We start from the raw sequence: 22,247 nt of genomic DNA on the forward strand, positions 1-22,247 counted from the left end.
TTTAGAGAGTTTGGAACAGTTTCTCTAGCTTCTCAATGTTCTCTCTAAAAATTCTCATATTGGTTTGATGATATTCATGTCAGGTGATTGTGCTGGCCAGGGAAGATGTTGAAGTTCATACTGGTGCTCCTCAAACCAAGACTGGACTGTTTTGGCTGTGTGTATAGGCATGGAAACAGGGTCTTTAAGGTGGATATAAAGTTCTGCTGCCACTTTTGCTGTAGTAGTTCTGTGTTGTTTGGACACAATACTTCCTAGTGTTCCATGGTCCCTAAGTTTCGCCCACTATTCTTTCTTCACTGATGAAGTCATATTCGTGGAGACTGTTGTTCTTAAAACACCAAAGAGTTGGGCTGTAAGGAATACAGATGCTCCTGCTAAATGGGCTCCCATGATTTGTCTGTTTTGGAAGTCTGACAAGTCACCCGTTTCAGCAATGTCTTTTTCTAACCACTGCTGACCACAACTGGTATGTAGGCAGTGTCATGCTTTGGGCAATGTTCTGCTGGGAAACCTTGGGTTCTGCCATCCATGTGGGTGTTACTTTGACACGTACCACCTACCTAAGCATTGTTGCGGACCATGTACACCCTTTCATGGAAACGTTATTCCCTGACGGCTGTGGCCTCTTTCAGCAGGATAATACACCATGCCACAAAGCAAAAAATGGTTCAGGAATAGTTTGATGAGCAGAACAACGAGTTTGAGGTGTTGACTTGACCTCCAAATTCCCCAGATCTCAATTCACTCGAGCATCTTTGGGATCTGCTGGACAAACAAGTCCAATATATGGAGGCCCTCCTCACAACTTACAGGACTTAAAGGATCTGCTCCTAACATCTTGGTGCCAGATACCACAGCACACCTTCAGGGATCTAGTGGAGACCATGCCTCGACAATTCAGGGCTGTTTTGGCAGCAAAAGGGGACCAACACAATATTAGGCAGATGGTCATAATGTTATGCCTGATACGGTGTGTGTGTATGTGTATATATGTGTATATATATATATATATATATATATATATATATATATATATATATATATATATATATATATATATATATATATATATATATATATATATATATATATATAAACCTCAACCTCTTTCTGGGGTGTACTTACTTTTTCCACATAAATCTAGTTTTATACCAAATCATAAGTCAGGACACCAAATACACTGTCCTGGAAGCAAAGGTTCATGAATTGTCCACCTGACTGTAACAGTTAATTATGTGCATGTGTAACATTTAATCATATGTAGTGTGGTAGGACCTAAAAGTATAATGTTCCTTATTTGCTTTGCTGACAGATAGATATCAGTTTGTACATCTGGCTCTCACTATGTAGTAACAGCCACAACAAATAAAAATAACATTCAACTGATCGCAAAGGCAATTAACAGAAGGATCAGGGGTGTCGAATACAGAAGTCTGCTAGTGGTCACTTTTGCTTCACGTGAATCATCATACGACTCATCCTTGCATCATGTCCATCTAAATCTACGTGGGAGAAAGTACAATTGGATCAATATTGTTATAAAGAAATGAACAGTGTATATTGTTATGTATATTGTTATTGTGTACATTGTCATAATATCCATATAACAGTGGATATTGTTGTAATTGCTGTAATACTCTGTAAGTTTTGGAGTGTGGCTCTGGGGATTCAGCCACAAGAGCATTAGTGAGGTCAGGCACTCGTTTGAGTTGAGGAGACCTGGGGTGTAGTCAGTGTTTTGGTTTGTCCCAAAGGCTTTGAGTGGAGTTGAGGTCAAGGCTCTGTGTAGGACACTCTGCAGTTCCCCAACACTAGTATTGGCAAACTGTCTTAATGTACCTGGCTTTCTGCACAGGGGCATTGTCCAGCAGGAAGTGATTCAAGCCACTTAGTTTGAGGGAAGGGAAGTTGTAATTTGTAAGTGTGTGCTTCCAGTATTGTGGCAGCAGATATAGGCATGATCGTCAGGTGTCCACATACATACTTTTGTAACACTTTATAAAAAAAAAAAAAAAAAAAAAAAGACTCTTGCAGTACTTTGCAGTATTGGTCCCCCTGTTGCAGCTTCTCCAAGCATAGCGAGAAGACCACACATGCAGACCTACTGACCTTTACACATTTACATCAAAGTATGCTGCTACACATGAGTTGAATTTAGTCTTCTTTGTCATTAATATCTGTATGTGACCTCTTTCCTAGAGTAGGCAGAAAGGAAGCAGATAGTTACATGAAAACCCTGTGTATATACACACACTTCTGTTTCTTCCTTAGAGAAGTGAGCTGTGAAAGAAGCGTAAAGCAAATTAGATTTCTGCATTGTTCCTCTTCAGGATGCCCCCAGTTTTAATCACCCGATAAAACATTTTGCAGTCAATAGGCAACTTTAGTCTTTGCCAGTTTGAAATGGTTAGGGGAATATTGACAGTGTTTGCTCTCCTCAGCTGCTGCTGTTGATGCTCAGTTCTCACCATGTCTGGCTGGGTTTCCACTGGGTTCTTCAGTTTTCTTCCACTTTCTAAATTTTGTTTACGAATAATTTTCGTCACAGTTCTCGACAGTGACTTTTTTTTTTTTTTTGGTTTGTTTTTTTCCACGAAAACTTTGACACAATCTGTAGACGTCAATGAATAAAAACGAGACGAAAATAAGTGGTAGAGACAAAATCCAGTCAAAATTTAATTTAGTCTTTGAAAGGTGGGGACTAATTGGAAAAAGGTGGGACAAGTTGGGATCCTATCCAGTCACAACTCTGAGTTTAGATGCACGCTGTTTCTGGACAACAAAATGTCCATGCTTGGAAGAAAAAGAAGCACAGACATATTAACACATTTGACATTTGATGTCAAAGAAAATAAGATGCTTTATAAACCCTGTTGAACGACCCTGAAAAAACACAACAAACTTTAAAGTGACGTTTGCAGGCGAGACATGCAGAAATCCATGCGAAGGTATGTTTCTGTTAAGGGAACAACACCGCTAAATGGTTAGACTAATTATTCAGGGAGACCAGGCCTGCTGGCGGTACAGACTATCCACTTTTACTCTGAAATGTTTTTTAGAGGTTCGTTAAAATAATTGAAGATGAACACAAAATTATTGATGGCTGACTTATTTTGTTGTTTTTGCATGAATGGTCCTGCTGTTCTACAGCCTTCTGTTTCATGAAGAATGTCTCATGCAGTTTCTTAAGAACAATGCTGTTTAGGAAGAGCAGACAGGATGGCATTGCATTTGCTTTTTGAAAATTTCAGATGTTGAGAAATGTTCAGAAATTTATCTGTACATAATTTATGATGTTATGTATATGTTTTTTGCACTAATGGCACTGATTACAGTATTTAGTTTTTTTTTTAGAATGTCATTTGCATTTTGTTGTGAACAATCTTACTCAGGGAGAGCAGGTCTGCTGTTCATTATTTATTGTTATTTCGATGCTCTTTTTTTTGATAAATCAAGGCAAGTAAGGTATCAAGGTAGATAAAGAATTCTGTATTTAAAAAAAATGTAAGAATTGTCTGCGTATTGTACTTAAAATCCTCAATACCATTTCAGAACAGGGTAATAGATGCTGCTTTTCATCCAGGTGAAATTATAACTTCAGATGTTTAAGGGAAACTTTAAAAAATGGATTACTCTTTACACTTTGTTTTAGTCGACTAAATCTAAAATCCCCGACTGAAATCTTGATATTTAGTCGACTAAAACTAAAGTAATTGAGATGACTAAAACAAATTTAAAATTTGCTCTCAAAATTAACACTGCTTCTAGAAATGCTGGTAAATGGAGGGGCTAGTCTAAATTGCTTGTATGCAATACCCTGTAATGGGTTAGGGTCACTGAATATAATCCTGTCTTATGTCCAGTGTTTCTGGGGATAAGTGCTTGTGACCAGAAAAGTGCTGACTTTTATTTTTTATTTTGTAGATGTTGTATAATTTATGAAACCGGTTTTAGTACTATATACTATACTATATTGCTAGAAATATGTGAGCAAACCTATAGGTGTTATATACAGTAAATATTATACAGTATGCCTGTATTTCAGCAGTGTACTTTCTCTTTCGTTGCATCCGTCACCGTGTGTGTTAGAACTCTAAACTAGTATAGAATACACAGTATATGTGTATGTGTATTTCAACACCTACATTAACATATCTCACTTTTGCCTTTTGTTGTTCTTCTAGGTGTAGTGTGGTTTTGCTCAGCTTTGGTGTAGGCAGAGGAGTCGTGGGTGATTACCATGGAAATGAGTTTAGCCTGTATTTCCACTTGTTCAGATGAGAGGGCAAGAACTTTTGTGTGCAGGTAGCAAGCAACACATCACTCCCACTACACCTACAGGGAGCTTCTACATCTGGACTCCTTATCACTGCAAAATTTTCTCGCAGTCAGTCAAAAACTCCTTATCTGAGGCTAAGGGTGATGAATTCTCTATGCTCTTAAAATGGATTATTCTAGCTCCAGCCTGTTGCATTCCGCTTAAAGACGATAATTCTCAGGCCATGTGTGTTCAGGTTGCTGTAGGTGAGACCTTGGCTGGTGTTTTTAAGGTCGGCAGATGACATGTCACTAAAGTTCTTTCCCTTGCACCACCCATGTGAAAACTAAGCTTAGAATGTTCCCACCCATCACAAACAGAACCTGGCAATGTGCTAAATTCCATAACCAGTAGAGAACAATTAGATCAATCTAGCATTTTTGCCTCAATTTGAACTGTTGCTTGTGTCTTGGTCTCGTTTTACTTTCAACTAAACTGTGCACATGTGTTTTTGACTTTGCAAATGTAACTAGATATCTGGTTGTGTACTTTTTTTTGTCCATCAGTAGTTTTGGACTTTGAGGAATTAGATGTATAAGATAATGCAGTGTGATTGATATTAAATAGAGATTATACAAACCTGGTAAAGATGAAGATGCAGTACATGCACCTTATATAATATGAGACAATATTATTGGTACCTATACCTCTGTAAGCTTGCTTCTTTATATATTGGAGGTGGTGGTTTTAACAGCATCATACGAAGGAGGCTTTTTTTAATGAGTGTCATATAAAATGATTCTATAATCCTTATTTATGATTTTTATGCTTTATTTTATTTATTTTTTTAAAAAAGCATGTCTTATAATTTAAGGCTGTTTTGTCAATGCCTAATATTTGTTCTTATGTATTGTTTTTAGTGAAAACCAATACAAACTAGACACCTCTCTGTATCCTTACATGGAAAGCGATAACATTAAAACCACTGAGGTGAAATGAATAACATTGATTATCTTGTTAAATTGGTACCGGTCAGGGGGTAGGATACATTAGGCAGCAATTGAACAATCTGTTCTTGAAGCTGATGTTTTGGAAGAAGAAGAAAAAAAGGGCAAGCATGGGGATCTGAGCAAGTTTGACAAGGGTCAGTTTGTGATTGCCAGAAGACTGTCCCTGGGATGCAGTGGACAGAACCCACCAAAAATGGTTCAAGGAAGGACCACTGGTGAATCGGCAACTAAGTCACGGGCGCATCAGGCTCATTGATATGCTTGAGGAAAGATGGCTTGCCCCTCTGGTCCAAACTCCTATAGCACATATAGAAAGGTGTCAGAACAGAGACGCAGAGTAGACCCCCTTTCACTGGGTGTATGAGAACTGAAAACTGGACCATATAAAAATGGATGAAGGCATGATACTTTGGGCCACGTGGATGTTCCTTTGAAATGTTCCACCTACCAAATCATTGTTGCAGAGCTAGTACACCCTTTCATGCAACAATATTCCCTGAAGGCAGTGGCCTGTTTCATCAGAATAATGTGAAATGGTTTGTGGAACATGAGAAAGTTTAGGATCTCTATCTGATCAAGTGGGGTGTGCTGGACAAACATGTCCAATCCATAGAGACCTCATCCCACAACTTAGGGGACTTAAAGGATCTATGGCTAATGTCTTGGTGCCAGATATCATAGCACACCTTCAAAGGTCTTGTGGAGTCCATGCCTTGATTGATCGGAGCTGTTTTGTAAGCGCAAAGTGGATCTAAATAATACCAGGCAGGTAGGTGTAATGTTATGGCTGATAATCTTGTAAGAGTACAGCTGGAAGGGGCAGATGGTGATGCTATGTGCCCACTCATGCCAGAATTATTTTGAGCTTTTTTTCTTTTCTTTTTTTCTCTTTTCTTGAAATCACTTAAATTCTAGGGGTTTCAGGTTTTGGGGCTTAATTTATTAGAGTTCAGGTTGCAGATGTTTGAATAGTGTGTATACTATATGAGAATGCATGTACTACAAATAAAATCTCAAGAATAATATGGGTACCGATCCCATATATATTATTGAGCTCATATAGAATAGATTTTCTTGTGTTTGTCTTATACATTGCTAACCATGATTTTGCACCGTCAGAAAATTCTTCACTTGTTTCTCAAATTCCGAAGCTAATAGCCCAAAGGTACAGTGACATTAAGGGATTTCTTAGTCCCTTATGTTAGTCCTATATAGTGCATATAGACTCTAAACATGTGTATGTGTCTGCGCATGTGTTTGTGCTCCATTCATGTTAGGCATGCAATAATATTTTAACACAGGGACCACACGACTGTCGCTGCATTTAACATGGATTCTCAATTGTGATGCAGACTAAAGATGGTCTGTAGAAACAAAACTGGGTACACCTGACTATCACAAATATGCTACTTGAACATCCCATTTCAAAAGCATGGGCATTTATATAGATATGTGTCTTCTGGGTGAAAAGACCTGGCATGCAGTATAAGTTTCAGTTAATTCTAAAGGTCTTCAGTGGGGTTGAGGTAAGGGCTCTGGGCAGGCAAATTGAGTTTAAACCAGCACAAGTTAGATATGATTCATGATGTCTTAGGAGTGTCCGCTGTCTGTTAAGTAAAGTTTTAGACAATATCTGTAGAAATTAATGTCCACACAGGATAAACATTTTCTGTTTAAAATCACAAAGTGGTCTTTACAATGTAGGCATGTTTGCCAAACTAAAATTCCCTCTTTACTACATATGCCTTGCTTTAATACACTTACAAACATGCAGGGGCATGGTTAGATACGTCTTAGTTCACATTAGATCTGTATGTATGCTTTAGCTGTGTTAAGAAGAAGCTTAAGAAGATTCACTGCTCTGGCTGCCCTAAAGTCATTTTATAAACAGTTATATACTATTGTTCTTCATTTTAACCTTGGCCAGTACTTTGTTGGTTTCGACAGGGAACAGAAATAGAAGAGTAAAGAACGCTTCTTCAGTCTGTTTGAAGATATTTCTGATTTCTCATTTTAATAAAATCTCTTAAATTTGTTAGTTTTAATCACTTTGTCATAGTAAGATGTGAAAGAGTGGCTGTGGGGAAAACCAAAGACCCAAAGAATGCCTGTTGTCTCGGACACATGGGAGCAGTGAACATGAACTTGGAAAATGTCAGAGTTGGGGTGGCAAGCCTTGTTTCAGGAGGGGCAGCTGCTACCCTGTGCATCGTCATTGTTTCCTGACCATGTGAACAATTCACAATGGCCTGTGCTCAAACAGAACTTACCATATGCCTTTATACACATTCTGCATAATACCCCACAGGGTGTTGATTTCACAAAGTGCTTTTATTTTGAGTACAGTGTGTTATATGGATGTTGTGGGTTCCCAATTACCCCTTAGGTTTCTCTGTCAATTGTGTGCTTGTCATGCTAAATTCTGCTCTTTCGGATCAGAGAGTAATTTGCATTGCCTTTCCCAGATCCACACACAGCTCTAATTTTGTTTGCAGTAAAAATGCCACTTTGCACTTTGCATTATAGTAGTGTTGTGTTCGCTGCAATAAAGTTATTAAAAGGCCTGCCTTACCTGTGATCATTTCGTAACCACTTGAATAATCTCAAATGATGGAGGTCTAGGTAAGTTCCTGTTTTGCAGGGTAAGAATGTCATGCTGGATTTGGTGTAGGCGGTGAGACTGCTGTGGTTCCCTGGGCTGAGTGACCCAACCTGTCCTTTTGCCTCACATAGGTCGATTCGACACCAGGACTGAAAAGCTTGGATTGGCCCAGTGTCCTCCACAGGTGGGAGTGCTATCTGCCAGTAGGCTAACTGTGTGCAGTGTGATGGAGGATGGCTCCACTGCTGTGAGGAGTGACAGAGAGGTTACTCCCCACTGTGCAGCACAGATAGATGCTAGTCTGTCTGAGACTGACTAGTCTATATCCCCTCCCCACCCACCCCACCCCTCCCCTGCAGAGCACACTGTCTGAATTAGTTAATGCAGCACCTCTGAGCCTTCGCACTGTCCTCGGCTCTGACCATTTCCTTGCCCGGCTAGATCCCTGCTGTGAGACCTGGGCATTAAGAATTTCCTGTGTTGAGGAAAAATTGCTTTTATGACTGTTCAGAGTGCATGCACTATGATAGCCTTGCCTGAGTAACAATTAGTTTCAATGATATTCATTAGAGAAGCCGTTGGCACAGGTGGAAAATAACTGAGGGTGGAAATGCAATGCTCACATCACAGGGCAGACTATGCAGTGAGCACCCATCCTGCTGAGCTGTATGTTTCTGTTTATTACTCACACAACACCACTAATCTACTGCTGCCTTACAAAGTCTGAAAGCAAACCTACCGAGGAAAAGGCAAAACGTTTTCTTTGATAAATATACGCTGTCATACGACATACTCAAAGAACCAGTTCAGCTTGGAGGAAAAAATAAAAACATTTTCCACTGTTTATTTTCTTGAAGAAAACTCAGATGTGAAATGTTGCTCGGTGTGATTTTTCTCTATGAAGTAAAAGTAACGATAATTGTTTATCCATCAAATCAAAATAAAGGTGAAATGTCTGAAACTAAATGTAACGACTTTTTTTCAACTAGTAAAGACAAGACAAAATGTCAAAACTAGTTTATTCGAGTAAGGCGAAGCCTTTTCCCAGTCATCTTTGCATAATTACACAATATGGGCAGAAATTTTCAGACACCAGTTAGTGGACCATCCCAAACGTTCCCAAACTGTTGCTACAAAGTTAGAAAAATATGATTGCATAAAATAACTTTGTTTCTGTATCATTAAGATTTCCCTTTAAATGTCACTTACATTTCAAAATAATAAAAAGAATCAAATCCCCACTACCTCCTGTGAAAAAGAAATGCAATTCTAAAATGCTCCTACGCTTTGTAGCAAGCAGGAACTGGAAGATTCTCCCAGATCTTTAAGGTCTGGATTTAGGAGAACTTGTGTCCATGCTAAGTTATAAATCTGATGGACAGTGGGTGGTGGACCACATTACAATGCATTGCAAAACAAATGTCTTGAACAGTGTCATTACCATGAACTGGAGTGGTTTAGGAAGTTCCTAATTGGTAGTGGAGGACATAGCATTCAAAAACACATATAGAGCTACAGAGAGCGCGCTCTCTCTCTCTCTCTCTCTCTCTCTCTCTCTCTCTCTCTCTCTGTGTGTGTGTAAGAACAATGAGCTATTGGTCATGTACCAGCTAAATACATTGAAACACCACCTGATTTGTATCATATCAAACTTTACTTCTGTGTATCATAACACTCCTGCTTGCTACTATTTGCTAGCATATTGGTTTGTGCTATTAATAATGTTTGTTTTAATGCCTTCTGAGATCGTGTTTTATATATATGGAGAGAGCACTCTACAATCTACGCTGTTTTTCACACTTTTTTGTGCGGGTTCTCTGAGCTTGGTTATGGTAACTCTTCAGTGTCTTCTATCCTTGTGAAATACTTTTTTTAAAAAAAAAAAAAAGAACTGATTTGAAACATGAGGCATTTTGGCATTTTATTTTGTTTGTTGTGGTCTGTACAGTTTAGCATTTCCCACGTTTTACATAAAAGGTTCTGTCTGTAAGGGTTGTTTTGTTATTGTTGACTGTGGTGTAAGGTATTGATATTTAGAGTGCATTATTATTATATTTATATTTTAGATTACTTTAAAAGCAGTTTTATTGTTGAATGTTGTTTCTGATGGAGTTATTGTCATTTTTTGATAACGATGTTCTATACACTATTCAGGTCCTATTATGGTGCTGTATTGTGTAACACAACCTGGACTTATTTCTTTTTCTCTCTCCTCCTACAGAATTCTATACGGCACAATCTTTCATTGAACAAGTGTTTTCTCAAAGTGCCTCGGTCCAAAGATGACCCAGGAAAGGTAAGCTATCTCTTGCCTCATTATTTGTTTCTTCTTTGTCTCTGACTTACACTTTTCTGTTTAGCTGAAATCTTTATGCTTCAGTAATGTCCACTCTAAGTGTATATCCTGATATGTTTTTTTCCTCCATTGCGTGTAGACTGCAGATTCAGTCTGCTCTTGTTAGGAGAATTATGACGGACATGTTTGCAGTGATGTAGAAAAGCTCTGAAGTGGTCATGCAGAAAGCATTTTTATCTTGGTCTCTTTTGGAAAAGTAAGAGAAAAGTTCTCCAGCCTGCAAACAGGCTTGAGCTCGCAGTGAGGACTGTCGTAAACAGCCATACGAGCACTGACTGGTGCAAATACTGGTGTAAATTATGCTTTAGCTGTTGCTTTTAAAGAAGATCTGAGGTGATAAGAAAAGACATTTGGGGAAGTTACTTCTTGAATCTATGGCCTTTGTTGAAATAGTACTACATACTTCCTGCAGCAGTGTGTCATGTGGCTTATAACATTGTTTTTAAAGCCCACAATAGTATTATTGAGCCTTTCTTGAATGTGTGTGTTGACTAAGACTTTATGTTTAGCATAAAGCTAGCATTTGTCATTGCTTTGGCAGAATTTCAAGTTACTTAAAAACTCGTACATTACACAATACATCATACATCTTTAGTAAGCATGTGGTCATTTAGGGGTAGAGCTGGTTTATTTGATATATCGTTGTAAATCCAACTCATAATATGGCATGATGAGTAAGAAAACGTGTTATTTAATATAGTTTACTAATACTTTCAATAAATTGTTCAATGGAGACACTTGGTAAACCAATGTGTGTTTATCTTGTGTCTTTGCTAGAAAAAATATTTGAGTTCAGTTTGATGACAAAAATGATCACCATGATTATTTCAGAGAGAACTCTACAGCACCTATCCTGTTCCCAAATTATTGGCAACTGTGAACTAATTCATGCTACTCACATCCTGCCTAATTCACCCATGACAATAAGCCAACTAGAAAAGATGTTTTCAAACCTTTCGAAATTACTATAGGCGTCAAGCAACCAGAACGAACCAAGCACCATGTTCTCCCATTATTAAATCCTGGAGATCTCTGTACAATATTGCCATCGCTGTGAGAACCAAGGCAGAGGTAGACATGTTTATTGCGGGTGTTGGTGAGGCTGTTCTGGAATCGCTGTTTAAACCTAAACTTGAATACATATTTAACTCAACCCTTTCCTGCCTCCAGTCTGCATCCAGAGATCATGAACTCCCTCGGACCAGACAGCGAGGCTTAAAGAGCGGTACTGAGGCATGTCAGAAGATGAGGCCTGAATGTTAATTTTATGTTTTGCTGTAATCCTCTGATATTGACACTACTGTGAGCTGCTTCACTAAATACAAAATAATCTATTGCTGTATGGATTCAATGGCAAACGCACCGCCAACAAGCTTGCATCTCAAATGTTCAATTTGGAATTTGCCTCTTGCTTTACCCCCCGAAGAAAAACTTCAAAGCCGACCAGGGCCTTCCTGATATGTTCCATCAATATTGTAATGTGATAGGAATATGGAGCCTGCTGCTTGCTCGAGATAGTAACAGAAGCATAGCTTTCAAAGAGATGGCAGAAAAGATGATGCACTGTACTACAATATTCATGCAGGCTGCAAGACGTTGCTGTAATTCAGCAGTTAATCCATAAACATAATTTGCACAGATAGAATCGTATTTGTCCTCATTTCAAAACATGGTTGTTCAGTATGAGCGATATCTGTCAAGAGCTTCACTGCATTGAACCAGGATAGATGACTGACAAATTTTCAAATAATACTGCAAACAAACAACTGGTCAGTAGTGGCCATGATAAACAGGAGATTTTGTGTGGAAAGGAGCCCAAAATGCAAAGGTGGAAAAAAACCCAACAGAAACATCATAAGATCACTGGATCTAGACAGAAACACATCCTAAGGGCTTTCACATAAGATTTTGCAGCTAATTAAAACCATTGCAATGCATCTACCATTTTCTTCACTCTGAGTGTCTGTGTGCTGCAAGTATGACGGATTGCCACTCATTCTCTCACCGTGAGCCATTTGTTACAACTTACGGTGGTTATGCCTTAGCACTTTCATGAAAGCAATAACAGTAAAGTGCTTTTCCCCCTGTAGGTGATAGTTTCAGAGCTGTTTGATAGAAGGATTGAGAGTGAATGCTGAGGTTGTGTTTCAGTGTCACTGAATTGATTCTGAAATGTTCAGCTAATTTAATCATCTTAGTGTATAATTGTAACTAACTTCCTGTTTGACACATTAAATGTTGATGATAAGGCTTTTTGTGATTTTTTAAAATTATTTTTTGATGATTGTTTATCACCTGTTTATCACTGGTACATTGGTATTACTCAGTATTTTGCAGACATTTTCTTTTCATTAGTCAAAGTTGTTTAATGGCATTTTCATCAAGAACGGCTCATTGGAAATTAGTCTGCTAAATGTTTAATTAACGCATTAGGAGTGCTGCTGTTCTGCCCTGATTTTCTGACATTGGTTGACCAATCAGCATTTGACCGTAAATTTTTACACATTTAGTTGCCAAATTGTTTGGTTTGATGGGTGTTTAAGGCCCAGGTTCTCACTGAGCTATTTACAGCAATCTTGCCAAAATCCACTAAGGACATTTCAATGCCATGTGGGTTCTAAGCATTGATGGCTTTTGATTTAAGGTATTGGTGACATTCCCTGTTTCTCTGTAGGACACTTCATAGATTCCTTCATAGCTTTATTGGAACTATACAAGCAATCCTAAATAGATGTTTGTTCCCAGATTGAAATTAACAATACGAGGTGCTGTGGATATTATTACTGTGAATTCTGAAATCCTAAAAAAAATTCCAACCCACTTCCTGCTAATAAAGTTGCCTGCAAGTAATTTTAAAGGTCCTGATCTTGCGATCTCCTAGCAATTGAGATCTTATCACATGTAATATGAAATATTTAAAAACAAAACCCAAGCCTCAGGGTAAGATATTTCTTTTTGACCGGCTTTTTGAGCTGTTGTTGCCTTTTGCTTTTGCGGATGAGCAGCACTATTGAAAAATAAATTAAATAGAAGAGTGCAAAGATAAATTATTCATTCAGGGTCTTGGGTGTTTGGATATGTGCAACCCCAAACTGAGGTGTGCTATTCTCTGCCTGATTATCTGGGAGCAGACCTGACCAGAAACCCAACATCTCTGTGTCTGGACCTGAGCTGGAGCAATCAATAAAGCAGAGGCCGAGGAACAGGGTTCAGATGTGCCTTAGCATTTTACCTGTCTCAGCCAAGGCTCAGGAGAAGATCAGGAGAAAAAAAAAGAGAGAGTAAAGATATAGAGAAAGACCATGCTCCATGTTCCAGACATACAGCTCCATAAATGCCTTCCTGACATGATGGGCTTACAAATGAGCTCACTAAAACTTTCATGAGCTGAAAAACTTTACATGATGGACAGCACTTGAGTGAAAAACAATCCAATAACTGATTCTTGAAGCCGTCCTCTGTGTGTGTGTGTGTGTGTGTGTGTGTGTGTGTGTGTGTGTGTGTGTGTGTGTGTGTGTTAAACTGCTCCAATTGTCATCTTGGTCTGAAGAAAGAAAACTTTTGTGTTTTCCTTCTACTGTTTGTATAAAATTCTGAAAGCTTGGAATAAGGGAACTGTTTCAGAATGCGCTTGCTGCACTCCGACATGGTTTGGGGCTAAAACAGAAATTCTTGTTTTTGTTTATAGGGTTCATACTGGGCGATCGATACAAATCCAAAGGAGGACACGTTGCCCACCCGGCCCAAGAAGAGGCCACGGTCTGGAGAACGGGTGAGTGTGTGTGTGTGTGTGAGAGAGAATACCATGAATGTAATGGATCATGATTCATTAAATATGTCATACTGCTGCATGCCTGCAGCTTTCTATATGATGCGCTAAAGCCACACTGATGAATGCAGTTACATTAAAAAAAAAAGCAACTAGTAGGCATCCAGAATAGCACAGAGGCAAACACTGTCTGAATGTCCGTGTCTGAGCACATCAGTCTGAACCAACAGAAATAATTTTCTAATTGAATAAGATGTTGGTTATTTTGTATGACTAACAGTTACTGGCATGTTTGCATCGCTTTTTTTTTTAAAACCCAGTTTTCTTGTGGTCACAACTAAATCTCACCAATTTCTAATTCAGTCTCTAATTCAGTGCAAGTTTCATAGGACACACATGAGCCATTCCTCCTTGGCTTCTATCCTTTCCGTGTATCTTTGCAAACAGTGTGAGGGCAATATATGGCAATATATGGTGGAGGGGTTGGGCACTTTGACCGGTCTGTGGCTACCGAGCTCCATACAAAGGTCTTGAAACCTTTCCATTGTCATCAGCATTAACTTATTCGCCAATTTGTGCTTGAGTATCTCTCCTCATGTGCATTAGTCATAGCCGTGGGCACCCATGACCTGGTCACTGGTTCTCCAGTCCCTCCTTGGAACACTTTTGGTAGGTACCACTGCATATCAGGAACACCCCTCAAGCCCTGCTGTTGGAGATGCTCTCCAGTTGTCTATCCTTCACAATTTGGCCCTTGTCAGATTCAATTAGATCCTTGTGCTTGCCTATTTCTCTTCATTACATCAACATCAACTGACTGTTCACTTGCCTAATACATCCCGCTCACCCATATTTAGATTTAAATCCCTTAATGTATTGTTTTGAACTCCAGCAAAAAAAGAAAACAACAACTTTGTAGTATATTTCTGCAAGCTATTCATTATATTTGCTTACTCTGTCATTCTATATTCATTTTTTTTCATAATATGATGGTTTATTTATCTGTGTACGAGTTCTGTGAATTAGACATAAGCATATAGCCTTGATTTGATCATTTTTTCCTGTTCTTTTAATTTAACAACTCCGCATAAGATAATTTCTCAGGCTTGGTTGATGATGTCTTAGATGTTTAATGTTTATGCAGTTATGACTTTGGAGCATATTTAGTTCTGGCTTAATATTTACACAGCAATATGGAGAAAATACTGTTATTTAATTTTAGGTTAAATAATCTGTCTGGTGACAAGATTAGCATACTAGCTGGACACCGTAGCTAACATGGGATTCGGTGCTAATCAGATCCATATCTACAATTACCTCTTTATATCAAACATGCAAGCAGTATCGAATGGAGGCGTGTGATTAGCCTTTTATAAACTTCCTCTTTTGATGGCTTTGGTTCATTTTGTAGACAGAGGTCCAGCATTTTAATAAATACACCTCATGCAGTCATTTCATTCTTTAACTTCTGCAGTCTTTTTCATAGAAGGAAATAGCAATTAAGACAGCGTCTTCAGCCAGAGATTGTTGCCTCCATTATTTATAAGCAGCGCTTACGGTATAGCATGGCTTTGCCGCCCATGGAACCACAGTTCACAGATCATGCTGCCTTAGAGGCATCTTGCGTTGTCTACCTGTAGTGAATCAGTGGCCAGGCTGACTGGGGGAAAATTCTGTCAATGACTTGACACTCAGATTGCCCTATTAAAAAAATTCAAAATCTTCATTAAATCACCGTTAGACCACACACGCACACACAATTGCTCTTTTTGTCAAGAATCTGTAAATAGTCCCTCTATCAACCTTGGTGACAAACTGGGAATACATCTATGTGTGTATCTCTGTGTGTACATGTATTGTGTGCATGTTTGTGCATGCATGTTTCTGAGAGTGCGCGTTTACATTTATCTGAATCTGTACGTTGAACGCTTATGCACTTTTTCATTGCGGCTGTCTCATTTAAATTTTCTGACAATAAACATTTTGACTTGGTGATATCTCATTTATGTTTATCATGAATTAAAAATCGCATTGTTGCCAGGCAATCCTCTTATAATAAGCAGTTTGTGAGACGCTGGAGTTATCTTTTTAAGCAGAAGCAGACTATGAAATGCACTTTTCCTTTTCATCTCTTCTGAGATTTATTCCAATTTTGCCCTAAATAAAGGTGTTGCTCACTTGTTATTCATAAGAGCACATCATTTTTTTTTATTTATTTATCTATTAACACATGCGCTCTTGCCTTAACTTTCATTCACCCAGATAATGTTAAATTGCTCTTTTCAGAATCAGTTCCGAAAAGACGTGAAGCTAAAGGCAACTTTTTTTTTCTCCACAGGCTTCCACACCCTACAGTCTGGAGTCTGATTCCCTGGGAATGGACTGCATCATTTCTGGAAGTGCCTCTCCGACATTGGCAATCAACACTGTGACTAACAAGGTAGCCACCAGTGCAAACCAAGCAGTGTATGTTCCCCTTAGGTGGCCACAAAAACTCTTCTTTCTGAATATATTCTGTACTCCCTACATCTTGCTTACACTTCACTTCTGTGTCTGTATTCCAAGGTAAAGCACGTGTGGTGCTCTCTAACCTGTTTTCAGTAACTGTAGGTTTTTCCGAAAAGGGGATAGGGAGCACAACACACACATGCTGTACTAGGAAATGATAATCGACATGGTGGTGTGATTTAGCTCAGCGTAGTGTTATAACTACTACTGACACTTTTGTTTTATGCCACAAGGATTTGACATTGATTGCACTGTTTTATTTATTAAAACAATAACACACACTTTTCATATATTTGTAGTTACATAAAATGTAAAAAATTGCCTAACAAAAAAGCTTAGTTCCTGTTATCACTTTTGTTATAACAGCTACAAACATATTGTAATACAAATTTAAAAAAAAATAAATAAATAAAATGTTCACACCAGGAAACCACAAAACACAATGTCCTCCCTCATAAAACTTTCCCATGGCAGTAAGCTTTTTGCATAAATGTAAAAGCAACATCTACTTACCGAAAACATATCAGTGATTACTTTTTCTTGTCAAATAACTGCATTTCTTTAAAATCTCTTTATTATTAGGCTAAAATTATGTATATGATCTACCATACAAGTCTCTGAATTAGCATAGAAAAAATAACATTTTAGAACAAGTGCATTAAAATAAACCTTTGAATTAAAACCAGCAATATTGTCAGAGCGGCTGTTGTAGAGAATTATTCAGCATTTTCTGACTACTCAATAATTCAGCTCAGTAGTGTAATTTCCTTTAATTATCCCAACAAGGCTTTTGAGGAGGAAAACTAAGAGAAGTTTGCATGTTAGAGAGAATGTGCGACTGTTTCATGATCCAAAATTAGTGCTTTATGACACAAGACTTCATCGAAGGTTGCTCAACAGTATTTGTCTGAGGTATATTTGCGTTTGAACATTGTGTAGTAGAAAACCAAACACAACATTTTTTTTCACTTTTTCCCCCCTGGAAGCCTACAAGTGATTCTCCCAGGTATTAATTAGTGTGTAGAGAAAAAGTTGGTATTTTACTTATAGGTCTGTCTAAAATATGATACTCTGAAGCAACTAGTTGCTTTTATATGAATAATTCTACCATGTCTCTCATCCTTTCTTAATTCAGGTTAAAAGTCTGGACCTTTAATTTTTTCCATTTTATTATTTTTCTGGTCATATTTATTTTGTTCATTTCATCACACCTATCTGTCTCACTGGTTGACCCCACTGGCTAATGCATGAGTGGCGTGTTTGTTGGTCTTTCTGCTGTTCTTCTTCTGCTTCATACAAAGATATATTTGAGTAGAAAGTAGAAAAGTCTCCTTTGAGAGGTTATTTCTCAGTGAGAGGCCTGTAAACATGGCAGGCCACACCTCTCTCACTGCTTTGTGCCAAACCACAGAAATTCCTTCTCTTTCTGGTTTTCCCACCTGCCAGTGCAGGCCTTCAAAATTACAACTCATTCCAGTCATTGGTCACTCAGCACAAATTCACATCCTGTCTGCCATCTACTTTTCAGTCAGATTTTTTTGCTGTGTTCCTCATTTTTGTCCTGAAAATGCTAGACATAATACACTTTATTAGACAAAGATGGAAACGACAAAATGGGGAAAAAATCATTTTTCTGCCAAGAGAAAAAGAATGAATAACATTGAATTAAACCTGAAAAATCTGCTGTCTCCACACACCATTCTGTCACCAACATGTTTAAATCCCAAATAGAGGGAATCATCTTTTTGATGTGTGCCATTGTTTAAGGCACCACTGTGGATTTCTCTTTGCTTTCGTAATCTGTCTCATGCTGCAGATTAGTCTTCCATGAAAAAGGCACCGCTGGGTTTTTGACTTTAATTCACGGTTAAATATAGTCTTAACGCTCCCTTTCCACTGGCAAACACTCCACATTTGTAGTGGATTCTAGCCCCCTCTACCGCACCCTAACTCCCATAAACACACCCACCACCCCAACCTCACCCCCAAGAACCCCCCCATCTCCCATCACCCCTCTCTAGCCCATGATGCTTTTCCAACTGAGAGCCTGCTGTGTCCTGTTGCAGTGTAGGCATCTACTTTAGGTCTTTTAGCGAACTGCAGCATAAGGAGCTTTTTGAAAACTGATGCTTTATAACAAAAGAGTAAAAACTGCCTGTGGTGGAGGCTACTGGCTAAAAGCTTACTTCATGACTTAATTACACATAACGTTTATATTCGTGTGATGTGCTGGTTTTGATTGTAATTAGGACTGTTTCGGCATCCCCTGCTCCTCAGGCTCTGTGGGTTAGTCGTTCTAATGAACACTGGAGCATGGCCCACACACATTTGGAAGAAGGTTGTAGTATGCAAATAAGGCCATTAAATCCTCCCCCTCCATATGATGTAGACTGGCTCTATTATGTTTTTTTTTCTTTTGAAGCAATGTGAATAATAGGATTGGGAGACATTCATTCTGGCTGAATGAATTCTCAGTGAGACTGATTTTTTTTTTCTTTTTCTCCTTTTTGGTTGCTTTTTTACTTCCTTTCTCCATCTCTCTCTCTCTCTCTCTCTCTCCCTCTCTCTCTCTCTCTCTCTCTCTCTCTCTCTCTCACTCTGTCAATGTCTGTCTTTCTCTCTATCTTTTTGTCAAGCCAAAAAAGCTTAAAACCCTGGTTGTTGCCATATCCCTGATACTTAAAGAAACCTAAGAGAAAAAAAAGCTGTGCTATAGCTGGTACTTTGGTTGCAAATTGATTTTTCAATTTTGAGACACTGCCAGTGACCGAAGAGTAGACCTGTGTAGTACACAGTGCCCAGATTTTGTTTGTTTACTGTAAAGATGTTTGAGCTTTGCTGAGTGGTTTCAGCATCAGACTGGACCCACCATGAGTTGCAGCAGCATATTGCTGAAATTCTATTCACCCATTTCTAACACATTCAACAGTTATTCTCTCAGGAGCTCATTATGTTCATTTACATTTTATTTCTCCAGTGTCTTATTTACACAAAATCTCCCCTTTACATGCTAAGGACCTCAGAAACCATGAGTTTCACTTTGTTTGCTACTTTTGTTGCACTCTGCCCTTGGAATTTTTTATGCCTAGATCATGGTCTTGCCTAGTGGTATTATTGTTGTTTTAACAATTGACAAATATACAAAATAAAAATGACAGAGTTTAAAATTTCAATTTATATTTATTCCCTAATGGGCACGCCAGAGGCAACACTAACAAGGAAAAAATTCGAGATGATATGAGGAGCCGGAGGAACCAGACTGAAAAGGGGACCCAACTTCATCTGGTTGATGCTGGAGAATACTGGGTGATACGGTGATTTATAAATAATGTCCTTTCTACAACTTGAATAGTGAAGTGGAGTCATATGTTGCTCAAAAGCTCCTGGTTACGTATGAGCATCAGTATGTTTTTTTTAATTCATTATAGATATAAATTCCTTCCTACCAAAATCATCAAATGTTCAGTGATGGTGACTTGAGAGCGAGACTGATTGTAGAAAAGGCAGTTCTGTGGACAAGTATTACTGTCCACAGCAGACCCATATATCTCCAGGTAGTAGTCCACTTGGGGCCATCCTTCAGCAGTGAACATTTCCAAGTGATGAGACTCCAACCAGAGTAGGGCATCAGATTGGGTCAGGAAGGTCCTTGGAGCAGAATCAGTCAGAAAATCTGGGAGCTCAGGAGTAACGTGTAACTTAATAGAGTCTAAGAAAATATTAAGGGAGAGAAATAAAATATTAGGTATGCTTGTGATCATGTAAGGGCAATATACACTGGCAAGAAAAGTTTGGAAACACCAAGAAATTATTGTAGGTTTACACAGAAATGTTAAATACCAAAACACAGAAAACATGTTCATCATTCGCCTGTAACCATTTGATCAACAGGCTAACCATCTAATACAATGCAACGACTATTTGCTTCTTAATCATTGTTAAACTTTTAAATCTTTTTTTTTTTCAGAAATTCATGTGTGGATGGTCTTAAATTGATCATGCATGCCCTCCCAGGTGTTAAAGCATCTTAAAATAAGTTAATGTCCAGTGACCGATTCATTTTGGCTCTTCATCCATAGGGAAAGTAACCTGTTATTTTCACTGTAAATTAGAATTAAAAATGCCAAATGCAAAACAAAAATAGCCTTCCTTAGAAACTTGTCAATATATACTTGTTGAGAAATGAAGGTTATTCTCTACAAGGTATAGCCAAGAAACTAAGGATTTCTCTAAAAGGTGTACACTATAGTCTCCAGAGACATGCTGCAACTGGGTCCAATCAGGACAGAAGATGCAGTGGAAGGCCCAAGTGCAATCTGCCCAAGAAGACAAGTACTTCCGAGTGTCCTCCTTGAGAGACAGACACCTCACTGCTCCTGACTTGGCTGCATCCTTGAATAAAACCAGGGAGAAATCACTGAGTACAGGCACTGTGCATACAAGACTCAAGTGAGCTGGCCTCATGGGAAGAGCTGCCAAGAAAAAAATAACTCTACTAAGGTTAGCAAACCGGAAGTCTGCAGTTGGCCAAGCTGCACAAACAGTGAACTTTAGATGTTTGTACGAAGTCTTGAGTACTGAATCCAAGTTGAGGTGTTTAGATCCAACAATGAACCAGCACAGCAGACCTTTGGGAAGTGCTGCAAAAGGCCTGGGAGGAAATCACACCTAAATATCTGCAAAAACCAATCAGTGGCACAGATTCGTCAGGCAGTTATTGATGCAAAGGGTGCTTTCTGATAAAAGGAAAAATTAATATGCAAATTTGATTTTACCATTATTCTGTGCTTAAATATGCTTAAAATTGATGGAATAAAACAACACAAAATAATAAAACTACATACATGTGTAGGTGTTTCCAAACCTTTTCTTGCCAGTATGTACAGTGTGTGTAGAGGGCAGGCAGGGACTCCAGCAAGACTACCTATGACAACATACAAAACATCCCCAGTTCACCAAAACATTCATACCCATGAACCCTCCAGAACTGCTCCTTTACTTAAGAAAAAATCTATTAATATACAAGTTGACTAAACAAATGTGTTTTCAGCCTGGACTTAAAAAGTGAGACTGTATCTGAATATAGAACACTAACTGGAAGGCTATTCCATAACTGCAGGCATTTTAAAGAAAAAAGCTCCGGGCCTGCTATATCCTTTTCTACGTGAGGTACCAACAAATAGCCTGCACCTTTTGTTCACTCAGGTATGGTGGCACAAGGCCAGTCAGTGCTTTATATGTAGTAGTATTTTATGATCAGTATGAAATTTTACTGGGAGCCAATGTAGTGTGGATAAGAGAGGAGTGAGGTGTTCATTTCTTCTGGTTCTAGTTAGAACTCTGGCTTCTGCATTGTGGACTAGCTGGAGCTTGATTATGCATCTACTGGAACATCCAGACTTTAAGGCATTACACCAATCCAACCTAGAGGTAATAAAAGCATGACCTAGTAATTCTGCATCATGAAGCAACGTTGTTGTATTTTTATTTTTTTTATCTTTGCCGTGTTTTGAGATAAAAGAAGGCTACCCTAGTGACATTATCTTCATGAAGTTCAAATGAAAAACATAAGTCCATAATCACACCAAGATCTGTTACCACTGGACATGATGAAACAAAGGGCACCCAGAGTTACTCTGTAATCAGAAAGCTTACTTCTGGCTGCTTGTGGTTTTTGGACAAGCACTTCTCTCATCAGAATTAAGCAGGAGGGAGTTAGTAAGCTTCCACTTTCCACAAAC

The 22,247-nt window shown here is 38.5% G+C and overlaps 1 protein-coding gene across 1 annotated transcript in view; it reads left to right on the plus strand.

Moving 5' to 3' along the window:
• The window catches only part of foxj3 (forkhead box J3), an 82,619-nt gene that overhangs the window by 48,540 nt on the left and 11,832 nt on the right, over positions 1 to 22,247 (plus strand). The window contains exons 3-5 of the mRNA XM_058373678.1: positions 10,095 to 10,169; positions 13,918 to 14,001; positions 16,337 to 16,438. Coding sequence (XP_058229661.1) covers positions 10,095 to 10,169; positions 13,918 to 14,001; positions 16,337 to 16,438 — 261 coding nt within the window. The remainder of the gene's footprint in view (positions 1 to 10,094; positions 10,170 to 13,917; positions 14,002 to 16,336; positions 16,439 to 22,247) is intronic.

This window comes from Hemibagrus wyckioides, linkage group LG21 (assembly GCF_019097595.1).
Source record: "Hemibagrus wyckioides isolate EC202008001 linkage group LG21, SWU_Hwy_1.0, whole genome shotgun sequence".
NCBI lineage: Eukaryota > Metazoa > Chordata > Actinopteri > Siluriformes > Bagridae > Hemibagrus > Hemibagrus wyckioides.